The following is a 16,971-nucleotide window of genomic DNA, read 5'->3' on the forward strand; positions in this document are numbered from 1 at the left end:
CAGATCCAGTCTCCGAAACGTCGTGGTCTTTTGTCTTTTACATACCAGACGATGGATGAAGTCCAAAATAAGCCAGAAGAAGTAAAATATGTCTCAGATAATCTGCATGCACAGTTTATGAAATCTTATGTAATCATTAATCGTTTCTTTGTCATTGGTGTGATATACGTCGTATGTTTGTAATAAAGTTTGATATCATTTAAACTCGTCCTTGCATCTGCATCTTTCTGTGTGTGTGTCCCCCCCCCACCCGGTACGTTTTATATCAGTTGATAGATTTTTATAAAATATGATTCGAATGTTTGCCACCTCCCCACAACTTTATACATTTTAATATTTTGTTATCAGTAAGAACAGCAGAGTGATTTGAACTTAGAGGTGAGAATGACAGTTGTAGCATTTAATGTATGATGCTGTAATTTGGTATGGTTATACCTCCATCTAGTGCTGACATTAAGGATTCATGGAGCCGTACCTCCACTCCACATAAATCTTCATGGCTTGGTGCTTTATTGATTAAGAAAAAAGAGACCGTTACTTTTGTTGAGGTCAAATTTTTGTTTCTTATGTTTGTCTCTTTTTTTCACATGCAATTAAATTATTAGGGTTAGTTCATATACTTATGTTATTCTTTTCTACCATAGACAGTCTACTGATGCAGAATTTTGCTTTGGTCAGATCTAAACTGGAGAGTGCTTTTGTTGCTTGGAACTCCGTTGCAGTTACTGACTCCAGTGAGCTTGAATACATACAAAGAAAATTTGCACGCACTCCATATTAGATTTCATCATTTCAATGCTTTGTTTTTAAAAAATGGCTTTAATGGCACTATTTTTTTTTATTGCTAGTGAGGTGGGACTAAGTCCCTTGTACTGCGGCCACTTATGGTTTAATGGCACTAAATAGTGCCCTCTGCCTTCAGAACAGTCAACATTCATGTTCTAACATGGAATATACATAACTGTACCACTTTCACTTTATTTTTGGGTCACTGCCCTTTAGCTAGATATGTTTCTGCATCAAATACAGTTTGTAAATGTACAGATATTTTTAATAACTCTTGTTGAAGTGTAAAAAGCTTTAGCTGATCCATTTTTCTTTGTTTTTCTTCTCTGTTTTTTTTTTGTCTTGTGTTATTGCTGCTGCTGTTTGTATTTGTGCTGACTCTGTAATTGGCTGTTGGCTGTTTAGCTCAGCATGTCAATAAATAAAAAACTTAATTAGCATCATCATCATCATCATCATCATCATCATCATCATCATGGAATGATTGTTAATTTATTGCTATTATACAGACTGCCCTATTTTGTATTTTGTTACTTTTGTGTCCTTTTACATACTCATGCTAACTTTGTAATTGGCCTCTGAACTGTAAGTTGTTATTATTATTATATTGTTATTGTTATTATTTTTTTAATTCTCTGCATTAATGTGTTTTTCCTCCAGTGCTTTCCTGTAATTTGTCTTTGACTTTATGTTGTGTTTGTCCATAATTTAATTACTTGTATTTACATTGTGCTCTGTCTGTAATTGGCCTTGTAGCTATTGACTCTGCACATAAATAATAAACAATAGAATTGAATTATTATTATTTACTGAGTTTATGGTTCCATTTACGTCATCGTCTTACCTGTATGTTGTCCCTTGTACTGTGGCCACTTCTGGCCTATTGTACCAGCCCCAGATGATAGATGAGGGTGATTTTGGAGCAATTGGTGGAATGAAGATTGGCAGGGGAAACTGAAGTACTCGGAGAAAACTTGCCCCAGCGCCACTTTGTCAACCACAAATCCCACTTGACCAGACCCGGCCCGCCGCAATGGAAGCCAGCGACCAACCGCTTGAGCTATGGCGCGGCCTATAACATTTAATTTTTACCCCAGTTCTAGTCTTAGTCTAGCTTTAGTTATGTATACAGTCAATGCTCAACACTTGCTGTTGGTAAGTAGTTAAAGTAACTAAATTGAATTGAACTGAATTATTATTGTTGCTGCTGCTACTCTTGTCATTGTCATCATTATTGGCATTGTTATTATGACTTTATTACAAATGCTTGCCTGCTTTAGTTACCGGTAAGCACTGTAATGAAGTAATGGAATTGAATTATTTGTTCATCCTTTGAGTAAGAAGACGATTGGTGGTGGTGGTGGCGGCCATGTTGATGACGACAAGGACACACAGTAGCTGACTCTCCTTAATGATAGTTACTGTGTAAGTAATTTATTAATTTGTTAGTTTAGACCTTTTCTTAGTAAGAGATGTTTGTGTCAGATTCAGTTTTATTGCAGTATGCTGCAGATTGGCAACCTTCAAAAAAGAACTTTGAGGATAAAGTAGATGAAGTAACAGACACTTTCAATCAAGCGGTGCACTTGCTGTGGAACCTGTGGTGAGTAAGGATATGTTGCTGCATGAAGATGTCAGATACCGGTTTGATCCTTCAGTAGTATAAGTAGTAGTTTGTGCACTGTGAGACATTATCTGTATCTTTTGTGGCATGTTATGTTGCATGAAAATCTTGGGTACTGAGATGATACTTGGCAGCAGGAGTCAGTATGTGATTAATCTACCAGATATATTCTCTGAATCCTTATATAACTTACATGAAAATGTGATTTCAGGTACTAAAATGAATCTTTTGTCATGTTGACTACCCATATGATTTATTTGGTAATTTCAGTACTTGCCTTTGATGAATAATATGAGAAATTTGTCAGTTTAATCTAATATAGAGGGCTGTAACAGAAATTTGTGAGTGGAACCTTTTTGGTCTTTCTTTCCAGTGAAAGTAGCAGTACAGCAGTGAAGTATTTCAACAGCGGAAACTTACTGCCTGTTCTTGCCAAGTGTCTGGAAGTTAGTGTATTTGGAATGGACACAGCAATTGCAGTTGGTGAGCAGAAATTGAAATGCACACATCTTAAGTGTTAGGTGATGCAACCACAAAGCTTTCTCTAATGAATGAACTGATTGATTTTGCCTTGGTTTGAAGTGAGACAAGAATGTTGGAGCACAAATTTGAATTGTAGATGAGTGGCTCCTGTAATTGCAGTGCCTTTGATGATGAAACTCTGGATTCAGTAATAAGAGAGAATTCTAATTATTCAGTTAAGAGACTTATTGCCCTGTCTACTTACTGTGGTCTTTTTCTGTAAGCTGATATTCACTCAACTGGTCAAGAAAAGGAATTTGCTTTGTGTGTGAGATTCCTTTTTTTTTTAAGCCAGTTATCCTTATTTTAAAAAATAAAGGGATGTTTATGTGATCACGTTGCTGGTTGTCTATGTGTATCTGTCTGTGTAACCCCCCTGATTTTTGTTAGGCAGCTTGTGAGATCACCTCGCTTTCTGCCCCCCCCCCCTTACCCCCCAGTTTCTGTTATTTTCCTGTTAATGCTGTGTTTACATTGCCTGATCTATTGTTGTGTTTCAGCGCAGTGTCTTCTCATTGTAACAGAGGATAATCCAACATCTGTTAGTAAGCTGCAGGGTTCCAGTTCTCTACTTCAGAAACTTCTTGACCTTGAGGGCAGTGAACCAGCTGTGTTGCTTCTCAGAACTCTGTCTTGTGGTTAGTTCATCAGATATTTTGTGATAAAAGAGATGGTTGGGGAATAAGGTAGAGAGCAGATTTATCGTTGTATAAATCGCGAACTTACAGCTAGTGCCTGGGTCAGGAAGACATGGATCTATACGTCTACTCCCCAATGGCTTAATTGGTTAAGCACAGGGACATCTTGCCTTTTTACCTTAGGATTGGAAACTGAATTTTTGCATGTAACTTTACAATAAACTCTTCATAAATATGACACTGTGTACATGTCTTTAAGGCTGGCCACAAATATCCCGTCTTTCTCATTTTGCTTGTGTGCTATGAAGTCTGAAGGCATTGAGGAAGGGGGATTGTGGAGACACACTCAGTTGCAATCTGCCTTCCTACCAGACTGGACATAATAAAGCAAATAGAGGTACCTGTCAAATAATATCATAACTAGATAATACTGCACACGTACCAATGGGCCTCCAAACATTTTAACCACTTCATATGTGTATACAAGAAAGAAAACTGTTGCTATATGTCTGCAGCAACCCTATGACATAACATTAGAATTGCAACAACCTACCTTAATAGGACATATTATATGTATAGTTCTCAATTAAATTTAAATATGTAACTTATCTCATTTAAAATCTTTATCTCTCTCTTTTTTTTTAATTCATGGTTTAAATTATTATGTTGTGATATATTGTCGAAAATCCAACACTGCATTGAATTATATAGTATGCAATTCAATAGCTTAAGAACACGTTAATCGTGTATTTGCCTGATGATGACTTTCTAAAAAGCCGAAACATATAGCAAAATACTGTTAAACATCAACTGTTTTGTTGTTGTGTTGTGACAGATTTTATTAAAGAAATATATTATATTTAACACAACAGGATGCATCCATTGAAGAAAAATATCGTATATAGTTGTAGAATAAAATGCAATAAAACATTAAATGTTTTCTCTAGGACAGTAATATTCATAAACAATACAGTCACACACTACAATTTCATTTAATTTAAAGAAAATGTCACTGTTTATTTTCTGTTGCTCCTTAGATGTCCATCAGTGTGGTGACTTCACATTCATTTATATAGAGCTTTAATGACAACGTTCCTTCCTTTCATGCCTGAGATCTTCAAGGAGTAAGAAAATGTTTTTAAAGTCAGTATGTCCTTTCTTGCTAGGTTTGACACTTAACTTGAACTATGGCAAGGTGTTAAGCCTGTCACCTACCACCGTGACACAGCTGGTGTGTAATCTGTCAGCCACTCTGAGTGTTGATCATCGCAAGGCTCTCAACAGTTTCACAAGCAACTTGCCCCTTGACGAAGCAGCTGAAACACCAAAGCAGAAAGACATGTCAGAGTCTGTCACTGCGATGCAGTATCTCTTGGAAGCTCAGAAGATTGCTGTTGAGTTATTGGCAAATATATGTACTGGTGATGGTATGTAATTCCTGTGTAATGAAAAATATTTAAAATAATTGTCTGAATTTTGTCTTTTAAACGTAATAATAAGTAACTTCTTTTAGACACTGATGGAAATTTTGTTATATGCGTTTTTTTGTGTGGTATTCTGTCTGTACATCATCCTCCATAATAGACTACTTAATCTAAAAAAAGAAACTGTAGAAATTATAGTTGTTTTATTTCAAATACTTTGAAGAAGAGGATGAAAATTGCTTGGTTTCCATGAATTTTAGCAAGAACGTTGTACTCTGTATATTTTACTTATGAGGGTTTTTCATATTTTACAGATGATGAGGATGCCATGGATCAGGATTCATCTGACAGCAGCAGTGTTGATCTGCTGAGTGATTCAGGCTTAGCTGAGGAGGATGTTGTTTCAGTAGCTGAGAAATTCTCTCTCAGTGTACCATCAGAGGTGAATATAGAGAAAGATGTTATGTGTACAACCTGAAAGTGTTTTGAAATATTGAACATTCAGGATGACTTTGCTATTACAGGAATTTGTTTCTTAAGTTGGAGATGAAAGTATTATTTCTCAATCATCATAGTCAGTAATGAATTATTGATTACAATGTGAAGCTGAGAGTTTCATAAATATTTATTTTGAAATGAAAATCTCTGTACTATATTAAGTTTTGTGCAGTATCTTCAGTTAATTTCTGGACTGACTGCACTGTGACATTGCTGCATTTGGGACAACATCTGTGCTATATGGTGGTAGAGTAGAATTTGTTGAGCTATTTGCCATTCGTTTCAAACTTAACAGTTTACATCACATAGCAGTAACACCATGAGAAGTGAGGCCCCTTGCAGTATAATGTTATATCAGAAAATATCAGCTTTCAATGAACAGCATGTATGCATGAGGTACTTCAAACTAGGCGGAACTGCTGCAAAAAACCTGAGGGATGAAAACTTGCTCTTGGAAGAAAAACAATGAAAAGAACTGAAACATTTGACTGGTTTTCCAAGTCCTGAAGTAGAGAGACATCAGTACCTGACACTGTTTCTCATATATTTTGCATAGAAAATGACAGACATTGCTTTCTCTTGGACTCACAATGTCTGTCCATGCACATCTGCTATATTGACTAAACAAAACTGTTGCTCCCTTCTCTTGTTTAATATTGTAGCATGTAGACCCCCTGCTGAGTAACAACCGCAAGATGTTTCACAGAGTGGAATATTTTGTTAATCATCCATATTAAAGATATTTTTATAACATCTTAACTTATTTCCAATACGAAGGGTTATGTGGGTCATGTTATGTGAATGAATGTATTATAACTGTGTTACCTCACTCATTATTGTTACTGTTTTATCATAAAGTGCCTCTTACACAGTTGTTTACTAATCTTCTGTTGTTTATTTTTATGAGCAAATTACTTCCCCTGCCCTACAGATTTCAGTTGAGGTAACATAGTGATCATTAATATATAATGACTGAATGTTATGAAAAAAATGAAAAACGTTTCATTCTTTGGTGTGGTGGTAAGTATTTTTAATTTCAATTTGTAGCTTTCGTTACTGTATATGTGTTCTGGCAGTAAAGTTCTTGCACCGGTGTGAAAAAAAAGAAATAAAAGAAAGGAAATACAAAATTGTTGTATTTCTATTCAAAGTAATCTCTGCCTACTTGAACACGTTCGTTGTAACGTTTAAAAAGATTTGAAAACAGTCAGGAGTAGCATTCAGTTCGGCCATTACATTTTTCATAATGTCCTCAACATTTCGAAACTTCTTTCCTTTGGGGGCAGTTTACATCATAGGTTAGAGAAAAAAATCTGCTGGTGCAGGATCATATAAATAGGGTGGGTAGCTTATCTCCACAGCATTGTGTTTGGCCAGAAATATCGTCACTACCAGCGCGGAATGGGAAAGAGCATTATCATGCAGCAGGAACCAACTGCACTGTACTCAAAATTATGGCCTCAACTGGGAAGGTCTTCTGATAGTGTAGAAAGTACTATTGACTGTATGCCCTTCAGACACAAACTGTTTATGAATCACAACTTGTTTGTCAAAAAATGGTTTTGATCCTAGACTTTTACAAATGAAACGTTTTGGGCTTTGGTAATGACTTTGAGGTCCATCGCATGCTCTAATGTTTTATCTTGGAGTCATATTGAATATGCATGACTCATCCCCAGTTACAGTGCAGCCAAGAAAATTGAGATTGTAAGATTTGAGCCTTTCACGGCGGTGACTATGAAGAAAGCAGTCTTCTGGGATTTGGCACCATGTATATGTGGTGTTAACCGACGTTTCGGAGGAACGTATCGCCTCCATCTTCAGGGTAGAAGAAAATATATAGGAAATCTGCAAGTGAAGAGACCATGAGAACCGGTAAAAGCAGACCTGCATGCGATGGACCTCAAAGTCATTACCAAGGCCCAAAACGTTTCATTTGTAAAAGTCTAGGATCAAAACCATTTTTTGACAAACAAGTTGTGATTCATAAACAGTTTGTGTCTGCTTTTACCGGTTCTCATGGTCTCTTCGCTTGCAGATTTCTTATATTTTTTCTTCTACCCTGAAGATTGAGGCGATACGTTCCTCCGAAACATCGGTTAACACCACATATACACAGTGCCAAATCCCAGAAGACTGCTTTCTTCAAAATTGGGATTGTTTGACAAATCTGGATGATGTCTTAGCATTATGTTAGTCTCCGTTACATCTGCTCGTGCATCAGGCTGTGTGGGGCAAACTTTGTGCAGATGTCCCTCTTCCATAAATCTTCATGGAGGATTTGACAGATCATCCCTTTATTGATATTGAATTCATCTGACATCATTCTGAGAGTCAGGTATCAACGTTTCAGGGACATGCGCGATGGGATCATCCTGAAGATCCTCATGCCCATCTTTAAATCAGAATGATTCAGATACACTGCTATGACTTAAGCCTTTGTCACCATTGACAGTTTGCAACGTTTCGTAAGTTTCTGTTGGTATTTTATCCAGTTTAGCACAAAATTTGATATTCACTCATTCCTCTATAACAGTTAAAAACACAACTAGCTCACCGAGCTCCTACTCAGGAGCTGTCAAACTTGCTGACCCCTGCCATGTGTTGGTGAGACACAGAACTACACTTAAATGGCAGTAGTTCATTTCACCACCACCACCACCCAGTGTGATTGCTGCAGCACCAGCCTAGGAACTTTATTGCCCGACATTTGAGCTAGACTAGACATAGTCATGGCTATTTGTATATTTTCAGGATACTGCTCTCAGTGTTCAAAAGAATTCAAAGTAATGTCTGGTTTTGTAATAGGTTCATGAATCATTAGTGAGTGGTCAGCTAGTACAGAAGGTAGAGGAAAAAACTCAGCTACCTGCCGAAAATGTGTGTGAAATCTTGAAGAACAATGTTGATGGGAAACACATATTTAATAAGTAAGTATCTTGAATATGCTTTCATGGCAACAACATTGCATTATGACCCAGAGATATTATTCACTACGTGTTGAGTGCATGGCCAGGCACAAGGATATTTTGAAATTATGTTAAATGAGAATTACCAATACTGTACATTTTCATTCACGTGTTTGGCCTCTTGTTATGTATGTCACTAATATGTAAATATGTTAGTTGATCACAGCAACTTTATACCTTCAGTGAATAACTGATAGAATCAAGAAAAGTAATCAAATTGATAGCATCATATTGTCGATAAATCAGTTTAGTTTAGTAAAATATTTTCACACTACATGTTTCGGTCCTTTATGACCATCAGGTATTTGTAAAGAACAAAATGTATCCACGTTCATTACTAACCTGCATGACACAAAGGATGCATTGCTTATAACCTTATCATATAAAGAGTGTTTACATAAGATTATGGTGTTTAAATCTAGTAAATTACTTGTCAAACATTAGTAAAAGTTGTCTAACATTATTATTATTTTTGGTTTTGCAAGAAAATTGCCAAGTTACTTATAGGGGATTTTTATAGTGGGCGGTGGTGGTGGTGCTAATATGTTTTCCACTTTTTGTCCTTATGGTGACATGGGTGTTGTCTGAGTGTATGTTGTTGGTGCCACTTGTCACTTATGTGTTTTAAGGACCAAAATTCAGAATATCACATTTCATCTGTTAAAACACGCAAGCGATCATGAATGAATAAACTTTGAAATTCTTTCACAACCTTCTTGTGTATGAAAATAATCACATCACCCCAGTATGGAAAAGAGGAAAACAGAAAGTTTGACTTTGAACAGTAGTGTCATTGGAAGTAATAAATCTTAAGATCCATATCTGTTCTACGTATTTAGCTATAGTTGTTTTATTTGTGGCCCAGAATGAATATGTTGTTGTGTAATTTCAGGTTGTTAGAATTGAGATGTCATGCCCTATTATGTCTTAGCAACCTTATAGCTGGTCTTGAGGTAGAAGACCTGGGCGGAACCAGTAATCTTTATCAGATGTGGCTTCACATTGGCTTACTTATTTTTAAGCAGACAGGTAGGAAATTGTTTGGAACTCATGCATGAACATTTCACATTCCAGCTGTGTGTTTGTCACAATATGTATGAACATGTGACACAACATTTATGAAGAAATTTTGCTTTTGGTAAGGTTGGTCGAAGCATGTTAATTTAATAACTTTTGTGGGTTATTAAGATCCAGAATTCGAGAGAAACAAAAAAAAAGAAAAGGTTAATGATCAAAAAGTTTAAATTTGGCAGGAATAGCTAATGTTAAAAAATGTCAGGGCTTAAAAAGGTCGGGCAGGAATGCTTGATACATGAAGTTATTATGCAGAAAGATGATGAGCATTTGTAGGGCTGTTGTTTTATATACATGGCTATTTTTTAATGTAAGTTCCACATGTTTTTCATATATTTACCAGATGTCCCCCCCCATTTTAATTTCCTTATTTTGAATTGCCTGTTACATTCTTTTTAGATCAGAGTGACACAAAACTCCTAGAAGCAGCCACATCTGCGCTGAGAGAAGCACTCCGTAAACTTGCTGAAGTCAATTGTAATCTGTTTGAAGAATTAACAGAATCAGACTTACAGGTAGGGATGATAAGTAGTCATACATTAGTTCTTTACCATGGATGTTTAGTTAATCATGGCCTCGCAGGGCACCACAAATATAGCTAAAATATACTAGCCACTTGACAGAATTAAATCAGCTGTAGTCTTACATGACACTTCATATGTATACTTCTATATTTGCAACTGGTCGATGCATGAGTGATTCTGTTTCTGGAGTGCTAACCCTTTATGAATAATGTTATATTTTAGTGTCCTGTTGCACTGATTTTCATCAATTATATGTATACAGTGGCCGGCTTGTAGTGCACTCAGTTTCACCTGTCACTTCACAACATGTTTCGGCAACATAGTGCCATCATCAGGTGTCCCAATTACGTCAATCTATTGCATTGCTTGCCCTCATATGTTTTCACAACACCATTATACTTTATTATTATATTTATACCATAAATACTTTTTAAATGGTGTTGTGAAAACATATGAGGGCAAGCAATGCAATAGATTGACGTAATTGGGACACCTGATGATGGCACTGTTGCCGAAACATGTTGTGAAGTGACAGGTGAAATTGAGTGCACTACAAGACGGCCTTTATGAATGGTTATAATGTATAAGGGGTGGGCCTTCTTGGCCCTTGCACCGCGACCGCAGTGATCTAACTGAGTAACAATGGATATAAATACTTTACAAAGTCTGTTCAAATGAAACCCATTCAGGTTTTTTTTTCCGGGCAAAGGAGTAGAGGTCATTTAAATTAGCTCCCATGAGTGATGAAGCACGCATCCCAATGACACATCAACTGATTGATCACATCCACAAAGAAATTCCTGGGCTGCTGGAACCATGGTAATTCCACAACCCAGATGTTTTCACCCAGCCTGAATCTACAGCCCTTTAGCACTTTTTTGAGGTGCCAAACATGTGAATGAGTTTCTTTTGAACATTCATCATTGGTTTTGTCTCATTTTTATTTATCTTTCAGTTAATGTTTAATGCTGAAATGCAATGTCCAGATGCAAATGTCAGAACCAACCTCATCAGGAGTATTGGCCTCTTAGGCATGATTTTCACAAAGTCAATGGAAACTAAGAGTCAAACATTGCTGAAGGTAAGGTAATGTTGAAGTATGTCTGAGTCTCAAAGACTGGAACCAGAATTTTTTTATATGAAAGTTAAGCATCTTGTTTTTTTTTTTTTTTTGAAAATATTATGAAAAAATTACAAACATGACAAAACGTTATATTGTTTGGGGACATGACATTGTAAATTATGTAGAGTAATGAGCTATTATATAAAACTTATTGGTTTTTTGATGCCATTTATTCTTGGTAGGAACAGAATTGTCTTATAAATCATTGCTTTTATACACTGTTCAAAATTCTGACTCACATATACAGCTTTTCTCCACCTTGTAAATTTGGAATCACATACTGGGTTCTGGGAAACAATATAACAATTCCAAAATATATAAGAATAATATTTCTTGAGGGGTTGAACAGCCATGGCATGAAGCTGACCAGTCACCTCTATCTAATGCCAAATTCAAGAATGGTGGAGCTATACCTCCACTCTCCCATATGTTTTCTTGGCATGGTGCTTAATTAGTTAAGCACAGGGACAAATTTACCTTAAGAACGCATGCATGTGCACTCAGATATATGCTATATTTTTTGCATCAAGTAAATTTTTACTTTATATGTATATAACACTGTAGTAACTTTGAAACTGTGAATTTAACTGCACAAGTGGTGTCATAAGTCTGCATGTTTCTAAAATGAAAGAAACTTGTAACATTACTGGGTATAGTTAGTTAGTTATTGGAGAGGGTGGGTTTCCCCATGCACTTAGACCTGTATTGGTCCATTGTGCTTCCCTCTATGATTTCTACCAGTCTCTATATCCTACTGGTACTGGTGCTTACCATCAGTCCCGCCCAGCCAGCGAGACCGGCTCTACTAGCTGAGAGGTATCTATAATGCTTCCCCCCTCTACCAGAGGTATTAGAGACTGCTGTTGGGCGGGAAACATCCGTAATTTGGCTCAGTGACCTCCTTTGGAGATATGAGGTTCTTTTACGTGCCGTAAAGCTATGATACGGGACCCACGGCTTAAAGTCCCTCCCGGAGGACTTGTTCCCTGAATTTTTCTGCCCTTAAAAATTCCCGACCTTCGCCGGGTATTTGAACCCGCGTACTACGAGTCATGAGGTGGGAACGTTACCTCTAGACTACAGAGGCCGCTTTACTGGGTATAAATAAATACCCATTGCAGTTTTTTCATTAAACTGGAATTTGTTTGTTTACTGAACATCACAGTTAAGTGGGTAACAATCCTTGGTTGTTTTAAAGAGTTTCAAATTTACATTTCAGTGTGATGAATGGTTATCCTGACTGAGATTTCTCATGGTTTTCCTCAGTCCTACCAGGCAGATTCCATCATAATACCTCAAATTATGCCACTCTACTTCCCTCCACATACTTTCTAATTCTCTTCTCACTTATCATCCTGTGCTATATAATCTGAGCCACTGATAGTGTGGTTAAATAAATCGTAAATAAATAAGTGAATGACTAGAATTTAAAACCACAAGTGCTTTTCAAAATTGAGTTTGAATTTTAGTTAAAAATTGAACATTCTGGCCTTTTGTGTTGGTACAGTATTTGCCTTCATTCTGATATCTTTTTTCCTTTCCCCCCCCCCCCCAGAATATTGGCAAATTCCTCCTGGATATTTGTAATCGAGAGTCAGAATTGTGGGTCACAATTGAAGCTGTTGATACAATAATGGATGTATTTGGAGAGGATGAGACTGATATTGCAGCAGCACAGATTAATCTTGTAGAGAAATTGCAAACATTGTTGCCATCGCTGAAACACAAGGTAAGATCATGTTTTGAATGGTTTGGTATATTGTGAACTACACAAGCATAAATATCATATAAGCATGGAACCTTAAGGTACAATATGACAGCTCTTGTTTTGAGAATGTATGTGTATAATAGGTGTTCGCTGAATCTCTACTCACATACTATTATTTCTGAACTGTAAAACTGGAGGAGAAATTGGAACAGGGAACTTCAGCTTGGCATCATTTTAGGCTTACAAGGTCTTAATTCATGAACTTTGAAGAGCTGACATTACATTCTCATCATCATCTCAAGGTTATGCTTCATAACACAGTACTTTAATTTGAATAATTGAGGTATATATGTAGAATTTTTAGGTAGTTGATAATATATGAAATTAATGTTACCAGGACTTCTTGTAATCACACGTAAAACTTAGCAGTATAACAGAGCATGATTTCCAGTTATGGTGGGCTACAGAAGAATATTGGGAGATTAAAATGAAATTTAGACAAAGTAAAATCTAAAGTACAGTTTGGATAAAAGTGTAGTTAATAACTGAGCAAGAATATAGAGACATGCAAGCAATTAAATGTAGTAACACTTTCAAGAAAAGTGAAAGTTTTCTTATTTGGACAGTAAAATTTGATCAGCTAGAGTAGTCCAACAGAAAATTACATAGGGAATCAATCCATATTACCAGAAAATGTCATCAGACTTTTAAGTATCATTTTAAATTGTGAAATGTCTCAAAAGTTATATGAATCAACTTGTTGCCTACTTTGAAATGTGGGACAGAAAGAAAGTAAGCAGATTGCAAATGGGTAAAATTTTAAGTTCTCACAGCAGTGCCTATGAAGATCACTGTCTTCTGGAATGTGATGCTGTGTAGTTTGGTAGAGAGATACCAACATTTTGGAAAAAGCTGAAGATGGAGGCAGCAAGTTCCTCCAGTATGTGGATCCCTGTCTACCAAACATCACAATTCAGTCCCAGGAGACAGTAATTTTAATAGAGGTTTCTCTGGAGTGGTAAGAACGAAACAAGAATGAATAACATTTTAAAGGAGGATATGAGGCATGATCTGAACATGGAAACACTACGAGGAAGGTGTATTAGATTAACCCTTTCACTGCTAGTATGTTAAGTAACTCTCGGTACCCTCCGTGCTGAATTATTTTTGAATAAATCTTTTATAAATAATTTAAGAGCAAAGTATGAAAATTTGTGATAAAATGTAATCTTACCTCAGACAGGGAACAGGCATAAGAAGTTGCAAAAATGTTGAATTATTCATGGTCATACTGGTCACCATCTTCGTTTAGTAGGTCAGTGTCTGTTGGATGCAACTGATGCTGCATTAATGGATTTCAAGGTGACTGCGGTTTAAAATAACCTATTCTGTTCAGCTATTACATGCTAATGCATGTTGTTAGGATTATGTGTTTGTGAACAAAGGCTGCAGTTACGCTTGTTTTTATGATACCATATCCTTGTCCTTAATTCTTGTCTCTTCAGTGCTGTTACTGAAGAATGGGTTGTATAAGAATGTTGCACCAATGATGGTTTATAAATGATTGTTTTTATTTAAGTTTAATTAGAATAATGATTTTTATTACTGTAAGTTTGTGGTTGACTTGTTGTAGCGTGTGTATACATCATTAAGAGCAGTTAATTTCTGTTTATGCAATATCTTGATAGCAATAAAAAGCACCACCATTCTATTGCTAATGAATAAGTGACTAGTCCAGTTGATGGGTTACTATATTTTGGTTTTCTGGACAGTGTGTTCTTTCCAGGTGGGGTTGTTTTCACTGTTTACATTGTCACTGAGTATTTATAATTATTAGTGTTAATTTTATCTCTTATATATCTCCACATTATTAACATTTATGTTAAGTTCTAGTTCTTAGAAATTTGCATGAGCAAGCTCTGTCCTGATTGTGAATGCCTTAATATTTCTTAGTATCTTATGAACAGAATTCCCTCATGAAAGAAGCCAAAAAATTGTCATACCTAATTTTTTCTTCCCCTCCCCCCTCTTCATTTCCCTTTCTTTTAAGGTATACCACAGTTGTTTCATCAACGTCAAACTTGAGAACTGTCATTATATCAAATAAGAAAAATTTGTTCAGCTTCTGATAAACTTACAATTGATTGTTCTGTACACAGGTACGTCTCCAAAGGAAGTCTCTAGGTGACCATTATTTAGTGGTTACAACAGTCAGTACAAACCTCAGTCGCTTCATAAAGTATAAATCAAAACGGGTCTCACTCATTGGTCAGACCAATGGTCATGGCATATAAACTGTTGTTCATCTGAAAGTGTTTTTTCACATTTTATTTACCATTACCATTGTATCATTGTTTTTATAAAAGTGATATTTTGCAGTTTTCATGGTGGGATATATGTGCATCCCAGAACACGAAATGTTGTACAGTTTTATTGGAACAGTTAGGTGCAATGGTACATAACATGTACCCTTAAACTTTGCCAGTCTTTTGAAAGCTTATGGTTTGTTCTTGCAGTTGTAAGAATTCAACGACAGATATAAAATTTGTCTTAGCAGAATTATTTTACTTTTGAACGTTCATGCTGACTTGTAACTGGCCAATGGCTGTTGAACTCAGCACAAAATAAATAAATTATTGAACTGAATTAAACTGAATATTAATTGCAAAACTGAAACAGAGAAGTTTGATACTGTTGAAATAAGATATGTATATTGTTTGTGATGTGAATGTTTGCTGAGTGTTATATTACATTACTCTCTGTTTCTAGATGAAATACTAATTTTATACACAGTATGATGAAATAAAACACGCTGAGCAGAAAGAATCTTCTCACATTTTCTTACACACATGCAACTTTTTTTCACATTTATTATACATAATCTGCAGAGTCTGCCATAAATATTTATGTTCAGTAAGTACTGGCTAGTGAATGAGTTATGCCCAGTGGTGTAACTCATACACTCATTTTTTTTTCCACTTAGGTTTCATTTTAATTCTTGTATACATGCATAAATAAATACAATTTTGATGAGGTGGTGTCTACAAAGTCTGGACTGTACCTTTTTGCAGAAAACCAGTTCCATTGTCAAAGTACTGTAGTTTAAGTTTTATTTCCCACTTGTTAATTTTGTGTAAAATGATTCAGGTCAATTTACAGGTCATGTTCCTTACAAAGCAGTACTTTGCAAATATTACAGCAAATCCCTTGTGTTCCCTACAATCCTCAGTTTCCACTTTGAGCATTTTTCATGGTGTTTTGAGGTTTTGTATTCCTCTGAATTTCATATCTAAATATGAATGGCTTTGTAGAACACTCCATCATGGTCAGTATTTGCCTTCAGTTGATCTGACACTGCACAGAATAAGGAGAGGAGAGATCATTTTCCAGTCATATTCTGTGACTTGTTCTGCAATCAGGAAGACAGTTATTGTGTGGCCTCACTTCATATCCCAAGTTGTCATTTTAGACTTCTATGTCAGAAGCCATTTTGGTAGACTGCTCTGCTGTCGCGATCTGTTGCATGACAACCAAACTAATAGTACATTGGCAGGAAGGTTCAACCTTTACTACAGCACCACCAACATCCAGCTCAGACGTTACATATTAACACAAAGAAATAGGAGGCATTATATACGGAATGCCCTTCGTATGTGGGCCTAAGGAATTAGTGATTAATGCTGTCACATAAGTATTATATAGTGATGTCAGATTCCTTGTTGTTTGGCATGGGTTCGAAACAGGCATCCATCAGTTATGCAGCTTGGAAAACCTTTAAAATCACCATAATGCAATAACAAACAAATTGTAAGTTTTTGTCAAAACATTTTCAACTTCAAAAATTCTGTTGACCTGTTTTGGATATGTTCATCTAATGGAAGATGATCAGTTATCACATCAGGCATTGGAATGGAGTCCAGTAGAATAGACAGAAAAGAGTCAGACCATGATAAATTTGGAATTAAGTTATAATGGAGCTAATGAGGAAGCTGGGTCTTCCTCCAGAAATTAAGAAAAAAAAAATAGAAAGTTGACACAAGGACCTCTTTAAAGGGAGAAAGCATTGAAAAAGGAAAAGAAA

General features: G+C 36.0%; 1 protein-coding gene across 2 annotated transcripts in view; it reads left to right on the plus strand.

Annotated features, from left to right (window-relative positions):
• LOC111872044 (HEAT repeat-containing protein 3) overlaps positions 1-15,709 on the plus strand; it is a 35,485-nt gene extending 19,776 nt beyond the window's left edge. For both annotated transcript variants that reach the window (XM_023865541.1, XM_023865538.1), the window contains exons 4-14: positions 2,289-2,389; positions 2,784-2,893; positions 3,433-3,570; positions 4,737-4,997; positions 5,309-5,436; positions 8,301-8,422; positions 9,354-9,490; positions 9,935-10,050; positions 11,015-11,140; positions 12,738-12,911; positions 15,050-15,709. In XM_023865541.1, coding sequence (XP_023721309.1) covers positions 2,289-2,389; positions 2,784-2,893; positions 3,433-3,570; positions 4,737-4,997; positions 5,309-5,436; positions 8,301-8,422; positions 9,354-9,490; positions 9,935-10,050; positions 11,015-11,140; positions 12,738-12,911; positions 15,050-15,184 — 1,548 coding nt within the window. In that variant the 3' untranslated portion in view covers positions 15,185-15,709. The remainder of the gene's footprint in view (positions 1-2,288; positions 2,390-2,783; positions 2,894-3,432; positions 3,571-4,736; positions 4,998-5,308; positions 5,437-8,300; positions 8,423-9,353; positions 9,491-9,934; positions 10,051-11,014; positions 11,141-12,737; positions 12,912-15,049) is intronic.
• The last annotated feature ends 1,262 nt before the right edge of the window (positions 15,710-16,971 follow it).

Source organism: Cryptotermes secundus, unplaced genomic scaffold (genome assembly GCF_002891405.2).
Source record: "Cryptotermes secundus unplaced genomic scaffold, Csec_1.0 scaffold87, whole genome shotgun sequence".
In the NCBI taxonomy this organism is placed as follows: domain Eukaryota; kingdom Metazoa; phylum Arthropoda; class Insecta; order Blattodea; family Kalotermitidae; genus Cryptotermes; species Cryptotermes secundus.